Here is a 12,099-nt window from a genome sequence, read left to right as displayed (position 1 = left end):
AGCTCAGTATTTACATTAGGATATCCGTTTATATGGCCTCGGCTGCGGTCCAGCCCCCTCGCAGGGTTTGTTCACTGTGACAGTCACAGCAGGTGGAGCGACCTCCACTGACCTCTGGACAAGGCATTAGAGCACCAGCGGCATTAATCTGTGTCAAGGTGGCGTACGGATGCAAGAGTGCACACACTCGATACACACTGACCTCCTAACTCTTATTTCAACTTTTACTGACTCTTTAAACCGACGTTACTCTGATTAGGTGTGACTCAGTTGTCCTGAAACTGAACGCATCTCCTTAAATGAACCAAAATTTGCGAACACCACCTGTCAAATGTTTCCCCTCTGTGCAGTCAGGGAGAGCTTAAAAAGCTGGAAAATAATTCCTCCTGTCAACTCAGATCCCCGCTGAGATCACTGTGGTTAATTTGCACGGTGATGGCAAACCTATCATACACAGACAATTCATTAACACAATAAAAAGCCGATGGTGTGTTTGACTTGGCCACATCTGGCCATTGAACTAAGATTTATAATGCAGCAGGTTCGCTCCAAACGGCGCCGGGGATCATCTCTCCCGCGCAGCGGCGTTTATGTAGGCCGAGTTTAAATATTTGAGGAGCACATGTGGGGATGAATGGTGGCGCAGGATTTCATCATAAAGCTGTGAAGGGCAAGCCGGCGGGGGGTCATTTTAACAGTAGTGTCAACATCAGAGATCCCACCTCTGTCGACTCAGCAAACAGTATATCGCAGATCCTCTGAAAAGGCGGTGATGGCTGCTTTCTGGAAAGGCCTGCTGGTTTTCTCAGAACACCTTTGATGGTGCCAACAGGCTTTGGATACATGTTCCCCCACTGATTCTGAGTAGGGGGTCCAAAGTAACCACGAGGGGAAAGCGAACAGAGAGAGATATAAGAGAGCTGGGCCGGGGACTCATGCGAGAAAAATGCTCATTGGACAATGGTGACAAAACTGCTGCTGACATTGTACAAAGAGCAGAACAGCTGCTGCTCCAGGCACTGACGTAGCTCATCTCGCCGTGCCATTCCTGTGTCTACTGTGTCATTACGTAATGCCACTGTAGACACAGGAACAAATGACGCTCATTATCTTCTCCGACTTCTTTTCCATTTGTTCTGAGTCGGAGGGCGAGAGGATTCGTCTGCTGGTGGTTTTGCAGATGTGATGAACAGATGATGCATCTCGTTTCTCTTTCTCGATTTCTTCATCTTTACTCTGGTTTATATCACAGTTTCACTACAACCCATGTCACCCCCAACAGCGTCAACAGATTGTTTGATTCCTGAGTCGATTTTTTTAAAACTGTTAGCGTGATGCTAACACATAATGGGAATTACCATTAATGATCATAACGGACATTAAAATTGCAATTGCATTAATATTATCTTGATAAACAGTCCTTTTACTTTGTGCATAACACAAAACTTGTGTGCTCATATATTTCCTACGCTCTGTGGAAACAAATAGCTGCTGACTCCACATGACTGACTCTGTCAGAGTTTAAACACTCCACACTGACCAACTACAGCAAGCTCAAAGGGTCAAAACTCAAAAATCTCCATGGGTTTAAAAATACAGCCACCGCTCGGGGGAGACTTTTTGTGCCACGTGAGAGTAGCACATACACAGTATTTATATTTCCCATTTTATTTATTATATTCATAGCATTAGCTTGATGAGCGGGGACAGCTAAATGTAGCTGTTACTTCAGAAGGTATTTTATTAACTACTTTTATGTGCAGCATGCTGATGATGATGATGATGATGATGCTGAAATAAAACTAGGGGTGTATGATTCATCTTTTTCTCATGACCTGGCAAACATGAATGGCAGTAAATCATAATATTGAATCACGATACTTAAAGAATCGCAATACATAAGAATCACAATGCATATCCAATTGGTGTTGTGATAGCATTGAACATGTAATCCCTGCCTGGCTCTCCTTGCAGCTCACAGCTTCTGATTGCAAGGTGTGTGGAAGTTTCCATGCTCCCACTCACTCGGTCGCCGGGGCAAGAGCCACATCAAGCGGGCTTAGCTGTCAGCTACTGCTGCGTGGGTTTGTGTTTACCCAGCCAGCCTGTCTGTGCACATCCAGCACAGCTCACACATCATCACCCCGCCGTCCACCTGCCTCGCTCGCTTGAAGCAGAGACTTTCAATCCACCAAGAAACCGCTACCCAAAGAATGAGTATTTCTCTAATTACAAAGAAACTAGCTGTCTTGATCATTTCAGGTGTTGTAATCATCTTTGTGAGAGGATTGTGGTTCCAGTTAAAAATGCTCTGGGGCCACAAACTAATGCCTTTTTATTGGAAAAGACACATGATTATATTTGATTTTAAGGTTGCAACAGTCCCATTTTGAGCAGCTTGAGGTCATTCAGCACATCGTTTTGGTCCAAACCATTTCAACTAGTTTTGACCTGGACTCTGCCGCAAGCCTCCATGTTTCTCTCCCTCTCCACTTTCTGTTTGTGTGTCTGTGGGTGCACATGTCTGCCGGGGGGATTCCATGCATCTCTCCCTTTTTGCCTAAAACTGGCACCTGCACCACCCCACCCATTCCCTCTGACGTAGACGATCCCTGCGGGGAAAAGCGAAAAAAAGGTTCTGTGTTCAGAGTCAAATGGAGCTATAGGGAGGAAGCGGGAGAAGGACATAGAGGGAGTCTGTGATGCTTTGAGACGCAGTTGATTCTGTTTATTTGAATGGCAGCGAAGAAACTGCACACAACTCTCTTTTAGTGGTCTGACCTGACGCCAGTCACCATCTCTAATGTACACCACGGGGGTTTAAAGGCGCTCTAAATGGGAATACAAATAATCCACCGGTTGGACTGCGTGTTACAGTACAACAGAAGCTTTGGCACAGAGGTGACTCAGCTTTACTGCCACATCATCAAGGACGCTGGATGGGTTCTCATCATTCATCACAGAGCCTTGACACTGCTTAGACCTGGCAGAGCAAGCCTCATGTAGGTACAGATGGGTGACTTTTGGAGGTCTGTTGAAGCTCTGTGTGTGTACCTGGAAGCTGCCAACACAACCCCAGCCTTTCACCTTATGCAGCCAATCATACAGTGGCTATAAGACCCTTTGAAGAAGTGTAAGAGTCTTTATACAGTATCTTCAGACAGAGCAGGTCCTCCTCCATGAAGTCCGCCATGTTGCACCACCATGTTTCTACAGTAGCCCAAACACTGGCTCTAGAGTGGTCCTTTCGTGTTTTTAATGGCCTCCGTAGGCGAGGGTGAGGTGAGAGTTTTCAGTTGCTTGCAATCTGCAGTCTCTCCACTAGATGCCACTAAATCCTACAAATTGGATCTTTAAAGGCATCAGAATGCTTCAGACAAAGTGCTTGCCGGAGATGAGGGGGCTGGAGATGAGGGGGCTGCGTATACAGAGCCGAGAATCTCAAACACCCAAACTTTCATTCTTCAAGCAACAGCTCAGTTCAGTGCAACACTATGGACGTCTCTGTGGAGAGGCGGTCTGAAAGTGAAACTGAACCCTTAAACTGCCCTAACCCAGTCTCAGTTTTTCCATTTAAATAAACCGCCCCCAAAACAGATCAAAGTCTAATTCATACTTATTAGCACTGCATTTAGTGTACTAATATATCTTAAACCGCTTTCCTGTGGTCACCTTCAACCTTTTTGTTGCAGTTCATCTGGTTAGTCACATTTTTTCATATTCAGTCATATTTAAATCGCTTTCGTAATCTGGCCCCAAGAATACTGGTGAGGTGTTTTCCAAGTCCATTACTGATCCTAGTACTACACTTTGGGGATGTCACAGTTCTAACACGTATAAAGCTTCTTTTGGCAGGAAGATTAATATGATTGATGATTTATTAGAAACATGTCCTTTAAATGTCTTTGCTAATTTATCAAACCTGTCAGCAGCTCCTATAAACAGCTGAGGCATTGTTTAGAGCCATTCAAATATTTTGTTGTATGTGTCTGGCCAAAGCGCTCAGGACTGTTAATAAACTGACAGCCTCTACGATGACACTGACTCTGCAGCAAAGAAAAAAATCACCATTCTTTTACAGCGAGGAGAGCTTTGTCCGATTATTGTGAACCACCTGTTGGATTTTAAGCAACAGAATTTCAAGATGTCAGGAGCAATCCTTTAAACAATACGTGACCATGTCCAGGTCCAACAACAGGTTTATTTTGTCAGCTGGCTGAATCGCTTTTGGCTGCAACTGCGGCTCTAATAGATAGCAGTACACACAAAAATGCATTTATCCAAAGGATAATGCTGTTTAAATGTCATGCATATCACCTTACATGTTGTAAAGAGCAGTAGTCTTCTAAGAAAAAAACATAAGTGCTTTCAAATGCACAGAGGCTTAGGGAGTTTGTCCCCCTCCTTGTGAATTATGAGGTGAATGGTGTTCTCCCTATAAATCACAGAGGTGATTGCTATATGAGGCGATACCGCCACCTAGTGGGAACAACATGCGCATTTGTTTGATATTCATCAGAGAAAAGGGTGGAAAGAAAGAGATGGAAAAAGCATTCAGATCCTTCACTTAAGTAAAAGTAGCAATACCACACTTTCAAAATACTCCATCACAAGTAAAACTCCTGCATTCAGGACCTCACTTAAGTAAGTAAAAGTATCTAAGTATTATTAACAAAATGTACTTACAGGATCAAGATTTTAACTACTTTATATACTGTTGGCAATTTAATCTATAGGAATGCATCATCATGTCCTTGTAGCGTCACTGTCCTGTGAGAACCACATATGTCTTTTCAGGAAGGGATTTAAATAGATCGTTTAACTTAATTTCGCTTTATTATCTGTAAAGGAACACTTCATCCACTAAACCTGTCAGAAAAATGTAGTGGAGTAAAAAGTACAATATTTGCCTTTGAAATGTAGAAGTATAAGGTATAAAGTTGCATAAAATGGAAAACCTCAAGTAAAATACAAGTGCCTTGTATTTGTAGTTAAATTCAGTCTTGAGTAAATGCACTTAGTTACATTCCAACAATGCTATCTGTGTCTCTAGAATATGATTTTGTACAGTTGCATTCTATTTATGATTTTGACCCTTGCCCCTTAAAATGACACCTGTGTGATACAACCTTGCAGAGAAAGTGATGTCACTTTGGTTGCCATTTGCAGAGGTATGATTTTTCCCGAGCGAGCATGCCAGCATGAGCTTACGGTCCTTTGACAGCTTGGCTCACATGTGGCTTCAACACGTGTGAGGCATTTCTTTGACAGCCACGCTCTCCAGCCCTCTGGACAGTGAAAACAAATGCCAGACTTTGTTGAAAGGTCTAACGTGTGTCTGTTTTGTGTGAGGCTGAGCTCACGTGAGGAGGAATTTAAATCAAAGCTGAGCGTATGTTACGCGTCAGTGTCGACGTTGGCCTGGAATTTCTGAGCAGCCAAACAAATTACTGCAGATGCTGACTTTCGTCCAGATCCAGGGAAACGTGATTAGCAGTCTTCAGATGAAAAAACATGCAAAACCTTTATGATATACAATAGTCCATTAAATGATGCTGAGCTGTGAATTTTTAACGCCATTCTCAATTACATCTGATTGACAGGAAACACTGCAGATTGTTTGGGAGCAGTTTAATTTCAGACAGATGTTGCATAATGGCCTGAAGATGTAAATGAGACTGGAAAAGCATCCATTCAGCTATTGTTACATAGAGAATATTTCAAACAATCATCCATCAGTCACACAGTAAAACACGAGTGCAGGTGTGATAACATGGAGTTCCTATGGAGCCTCTGTCAGATGTAGAAACATGTTTTCAGTATGGTCGCTGCTGGAAAGATCCGTTTGTTGGCAGACTTGGTCACAGAAAGCAGGCACAAGGCTTCTTTTTACATTTCTAACATGCAAATATGGACAATGACATGACACATGACAAAGCACACAAGGTGAAACATATTAGGCTCTTAGTAGTGATTTAAGCACACATAAAGATGTCCAACCATATTGGTGTTTTTTTATGTTTTAGCCCATTTATTGTAAATCAAGTATGCCTAGCACTGATGACTTCAGGAAGTACTTCTTTTTTTAATTAACTAATTGATTGTTATCTTATTCCAGGCAGCCTTTGCTTTGATTGAAAATCTACTCAGTCTAAATGATGCAACAAGTCAAATTTTCAGCTTTGTCAGAGAGGAAGGTACATTCATGTGCTAATATATAGATCATAAAAACACACTCCCCAACTAAAACATAGTCGGGAAATTTTCAGAATGTATTCACATCTGCTACAAAAACAAAATTTGGGACTAATGCTGCTTGGAAGCTGACTCTCAATTTCTAGGGCTACTAAAACACAAGATGTGGTTATATTTGATCCATAACAAATAGAAAAAAAATGTGTAAAAATACCAGTATGGTCCTTTGAATCGATCCTTTGGTGTGTGATGCAGCACTCACATACTGAGGATGACTAAAAGTGCATTTTGTGCAACCAGCAAGAGAAAACAAGACTGAAATTAAGCTTTATTTCTGTTAAATATTACTGATGCCTGCTGAATGATTGAATAATTCTATGTACTTAAACCTTTAAAGTTTAAATTATGACATTTCTCATATTTTTCTGTTTATCCACCTCCCAGTCCCCAATTCAGTCCCACAGCAACTCAAGGGCTCGTTGTCTCCCTCAGCAGGAGAGAGTCAGCCTCTTCTTCATGTAAAGAAAAGCGAGGTACGTAGCTCCTCCTAGAACCCCTATCAGCAGAGTGGTGCCGAGGATGACCGGCGCGTTCTTCCTGGCCACGCGAAACGCCACGGGGAGGACGGCGGAGATCAGGATGTTGTTGACGTGGCCCAGCACTCTCCTGAAGGCTGGCCGCTGCACCACGCGCTCGTAGTATGTTTCCAGGTTCACGCGGTTACCGTTGCCCCAGTAGCGGCGGGAGAGGCCGAGGAACTTGAGGCGGTGTAAGGTGACTGCCAGAGAGACGTCGGCCATGCTGAAGAACTCCCCGCACAGCCAGGACTGACTGCCTTCTTCTACGAGCAGATGAGGGCAGAGGAGTGTGTAAGAACAACACATAACATGACATTCAAACTTTAACTGTGCTGCAAGAGTCACCGCTGCCACATGTGTTAACATTACTACAGTCCTAACAATGGAACTGTGTCTCTGATGGTGTGTATGTGTGTTAATGGTAAGGTGGTTGCTAAGTGAGGAGCTACTATGGTTGTGGACCTGGTGTTTCCTCCACCCTCCTCTGGAGCTCGGTCTCAACCTGGTCCATCACACTCTCCAGCTCATCCAGAAGCTTCTTCAGGTACTTCATGTTGTCGTGGTCAAACAGCTTGGACTGCAGAAACATTTTCATGTAGGAACACATTAGTGCTGGTTTACCTCTGCTACACACAGCAGACAGACAATCATGCAAAAAAAAAAGAAAAAAATAGAGTTTAGCAGGAGTTTAGTTTGTTTTTGCCTATCATTATGACCAGTCTCATTTAGTGATGTGGAATAACACACCCAATTGACGAGATCACCAAGAAGGATTGTATTCTATGGCAGAGAGTATATCCAGGGGAAAAAACATGAAGTAAATTTAGTTTTAGCTTCTGCTAATGCTAGCTGTGGCTGCCGTCTCTAACTGGCTGTCACCAAAGATGATCTACAACAAAAGGTGAAGCATTACGAGCTGTGCCAATAGTATGAAATGGTATACACTTCCTGTTTCTGACTCCAAACACATTACTGATGGACTGCTGCTTGTCCATGTCCATACAACACAGGCTACAGTACAGATTTAATGTTTGCACCTCATTTCGCTGCTCATCTTTATCTGTTAGCTCAATATGATCACTCCAGATCTCCAGATCTCACAAGAGTGTGTTGCTGAGACAGAGATGGGTCTCGAATAAAGTTAACTTTCTCCTGATATGTCTGAATGAATTAAATTAGGACCTGCAGCTAGTCTCCTACAGGGTGCGGCTCAGTGGCGACAACCATGTGACACAGATACAGGAAATAACTCTTAAGTGCGCCATCTGGTTTCTGAGCCGTCTTTGATAGCTATCTCTTGCTTTAGATGTGTAGTTGCCGTGTGTCTATGGCAGAGAGTGACAGGCGCCTCTAGAGCCAGAGATGAACTGACCAGAGTGCAGTTATTGCAGCACAGACAGCAAGAAGAAGCCAGAGTTCAGTATTAAGTAACTTTCAGTATAAATCACAGGCAATTCGGCACTCTGCTAACGTTACTTACTTTCAAGCGCCTCTGCTTTGCTACGTAAGCATCTTTGAGCTCGGGGTTCTGCTCTGCCAGCTTCTTCAGCTCAGTTTGTGTGTTTCCGATCTGTGCTGTCACACAAAAACACAGCATCACGTAAGAGACGACGAATCACACGGTGATTATCATTACAAAACTTTATTATGGAAATGAAGCATTTCATATAGGAAGGTCTAATATGATAATATCAGATGGTGTATATCAGTGTGTGTCTCTGTGCTGTATCAAATTTGAGTGTATCCCAGAAAAACAGTGTCTTCGTGATGCTATCTTGGCACATAGTGAGATCGCTGTGGAAGGTTGCCAACAGTTGTTGAATCCATGCCTAGAAAATATACTGCTGTTTCCCTGGCAACAAGGGGTCTTATCTCATTCTAGGTATAGTGGAGTGTGTTTTGCGTGTGTGTATCTTTAGAAAACTACCCGAATGCATTGCAAAGTGTGCCTTACTTCGTATACATGTGGCAGCATATGCGGGTATGTGGGAGTCCACCGTGATCTCGGGGTGGAGGATGCAGCCATGGGTGTAGGCATCCATCTGCAGCGAGTCCAGCAGCTCCCTGTAGTGCTGCACTCTGTGATAGTACGTACTGCCCTCTTCTGGGATCAGCTTGGGAGTGCCTTCTAGAGACAAAACAAATCATTAAAAAGGAAGGAGCAATGATGTGGGAGGGGAGTCACAGTGATTTCTTTGACAGGCAACAGAGGATCCTGGTAACAGAACAAGTGTTTTATACACTGTAAGTTTGCCAAGGGGAGAATGTATGAGGGCCAGGGTTAGGAAAAGTGTGAAAATTATTTAGTGGGTATTTAAACATGTCAGCCATGAGCTTACATAGTTCTATGCTTACCAGATTTTGTCCTCTTTTAAGCGACTGGATGAGACCCTTAAAACAAAGCTACAATGGATCAGTGCAAACCAAGAGAAAATGGAAAATAAAAAAGTGATTGAATGAATGAAAAATCAACAAATGCACACAACAAAATGTACAACAAATAAAAAAATAATAATTTAATTTGAAATCAAAATTTCAACAAAAAATGCTGAAAGAGGAAAACAAAGTAAGAAACTCAGCTGAATGGAGCCCAGCTCGCACCTGTCCTGCACCAGTGGAGCCTTTATTCAGTCTCACCATCATTGAAATTCTGCTCCAGGTAGTCCATGATCTGCGTGGGGTCACAGATGACGCTGTCATTGTGGAGTAGGACTGGCACCTCCCCAGTGGGGTTCAGATGCATGAACCAGGGCTCGTTGTGTTCACTGAGCGGGAGGCTCACATCATACTCCTTGCAGTGCAAACCTTTCTCAGCAACGGCCAGACGCACCTGCAAAACAACAACCATGGCATAGATATCTGAGTGCTTATATACACCTGTGGAACTATAAATAATGTCACCTCTTTTTGTCTCTTGATCAAAGATGTCACAATTTTTTTTGTTCTTGTAAAGGTATGCACTGAAATTACACACATATAATATAACACAACAGCTTCCACCTTAACTTTGACTAAGCCCAGCTTTAGCCAAGAGACACGTTTTTGTGGCAAAGACCCTGTACCAGAAAATGTAGAATCCATCTAAGAATATTTATCCTCATTAACCACATATTATGACAATAAGACTATATCACAGTGGTAACACAATGGACAAGAATATCAAAAACATGTCAAATAAAGTTCATAAATGCAGTTTTTCACAAGATTTCATGTACAATAAAAAATAGTTATAATGTGCTGCTTGGAATCCCTATCACAGACTAGTATGAATATGATGGCACCTGAAGTGCTTAAATTTAAGACAGAAATTGGATTTATTTCAAAACAAATTAAGAATATAGTACTTGTCTAACAGAGGAATCATTAGTACTACTAATGGTACGTGTCCTAGGTAAGGCACACGCGCGCGCGCGCACACACACACACACACACACACACACGTGACATAAACACACATTAAGGACAGTGTCCACAGGTAACTATGATGTCCACACCTCTCCTGTGAAGTTGGTCTGTCTGAACAGCAGACAGGTGGACACAGGACATGTAGCAGGGAGCTGTCCACGCCGCCGTGGTGCTGAACCGTGAAGACACTCACCTTCTGAGAGTTGAAAGACTGCGTCCAGTGATAAAGCGTCAGTTTCGATTCGCTTTGTTTCGCAACTGTGCCGCACTGCTGCTGTACGTCTTCCTCTGAGCGAGTCTCTACAAGAGCTGCTTTCTCATCTTGGTATTCAGAGCCGTTTTCGGACGCCATTTTATCTGTTAGTGTTTTAGGGGGCGAGTGAGGGCAGCACACCGTGTCACCGTCAACAGATTACACCCCCTACTGGCTCGGAGTGGAACATTAAATTAATCCGCTGCCTCGCTTATTATTTTTTTAATTTATGAATTTGTGTTGCGATACATGTACAGTTTAAACGTCCACATTTTCTTCTTCGTCCTTCTTCTCTCTTCTTCATGCCTTTTTACATGTTGTTGTTTACGGAAGTAGTAGCAGTCCAGTGCGCTATATTTGATTTGCTTTATTAATAAGCCGTTGTTTTATATGCCCGCAGGCCTTATTACCACGTATGTGAGTACATGTAAGTAAATATAAACATTTATAACGTAAGAAATGAAGACAACAGACGGTTTACACACGACTACTCTTTTTGGCACTACATTTTACCGCCACAGCTATGCAATAAATGTATTTGGACAGCAGATGTCGCTGTTATCTATTCCTTTAATGTGTAAGCTGCTGTTTTTTCTCCACAAGCTGTTTTCTGGTCAGCTCTGATACAGAAAGTGCTAGTATTAAAGGCCACGAATGTCACCTAATGTGATACTTATTCTTACTAACAGAATCAATTAAATTTATTCTCATTTTGTGTTTTAGAGAAGGAATGACAGACCTGATGCAGTGACTTAATTATGTCACAAACTTAATAGTCAACTTGAAGTTACATAGACCCCTGCAATCACGACCTAAAACAAACAAAAACTGTGATTTAGTCCTTATAAAAAGCTGAAATTATTAGATACTATAAAAAAGGTCATATTGTCCAAATCCAGTCGTTCCAGCAGCACCAACACAGAAATATGGACAGATACATAAGAGAGCAAAAAAGAAGAAGAAGAACTACATAAAACTAAAATGAGATAGAAGCAGAAAAAAATACAAGATACACAAGAAAGGGAAAACATTGTGAGTAAAAGTGGCAGTGGTGTAATAGCAGCAGAGGCAGCTCGTCTAGTATGTAAACAGCAAACACCTGACTAATATACAATATTTAGTGGTTGTGTGTAAATTCTAATAGGAATACAGTCTAGTATACACCGTAATGAAACTGTGTAACATAATAAAAACATAATACATTGGCCTGGAGTGTATATTCAAAAAAGAATGTTGCTACTGAATACAACATACACGTGATGTGTATCTCATAGGAGTATTAGTGATACCACATGCTGTACAAATATGGTCTGTAAAAGTTAATACAGCTATATATAGTTTCCCAGTATACATTATCACCTCACAAAATAGGCCATATGAATATTATTATGTAACTATGGCCGATAAGATAAAGTATGATAAGATAATGACAGAATAATATAATAATTCTGAGGCCATTATGTATTATTATTGTATTGGCTGTGAAGTGAGGGGGCTTTATCAAAGATACAGAAGCGCCTTATTCTGGGGGGGTTGAGGCGTCCGGGCTCTTCACAGAGGGGGGGAGAGAGGGAGGAGAGTGGGAGGTCCCTGCGGAGTGACGTTGCGATTGGCCCAGTGTCTTTCCTTAGCAGGGGCTCGACGCCTCTCTCTCTCCCTCTGTGATCA

The 12,099-nt window shown here is 42.3% G+C and overlaps 1 protein-coding gene across 1 annotated transcript; it reads right to left on the bottom strand.

Moving 5' to 3' along the window:
- Positions 1-6,683: 6,683 nt before the first annotated feature.
- Positions 6,684-10,530, bottom strand: gdap1 (ganglioside induced differentiation associated protein 1). The gene is made up of 6 exons (XM_041961930.1): positions 10,372-10,530; positions 9,411-9,603; positions 8,728-8,901; positions 8,254-8,348; positions 7,236-7,350; positions 6,684-7,036 (listed from the first exon to the last, which is right to left on the bottom strand). The coding sequence occupies exons 1-6, from the start codon at positions 10,528-10,530 to the stop codon at positions 6,684-6,686; spliced, it is 1,089 nt and encodes a 362-aa protein (XP_041817864.1).
- Between the last annotated feature and the right edge of the window lie 1,569 nt (positions 10,531-12,099).

This window comes from Chelmon rostratus, chromosome 20 (genome assembly GCF_017976325.1).
Source record: "Chelmon rostratus isolate fCheRos1 chromosome 20, fCheRos1.pri, whole genome shotgun sequence".
Classification (NCBI taxonomy): Eukaryota; Metazoa; Chordata; class Actinopteri; order Chaetodontiformes; family Chaetodontidae; genus Chelmon; species Chelmon rostratus.
This window is presented reverse-complemented; position numbering and strand designations above follow the sequence as displayed.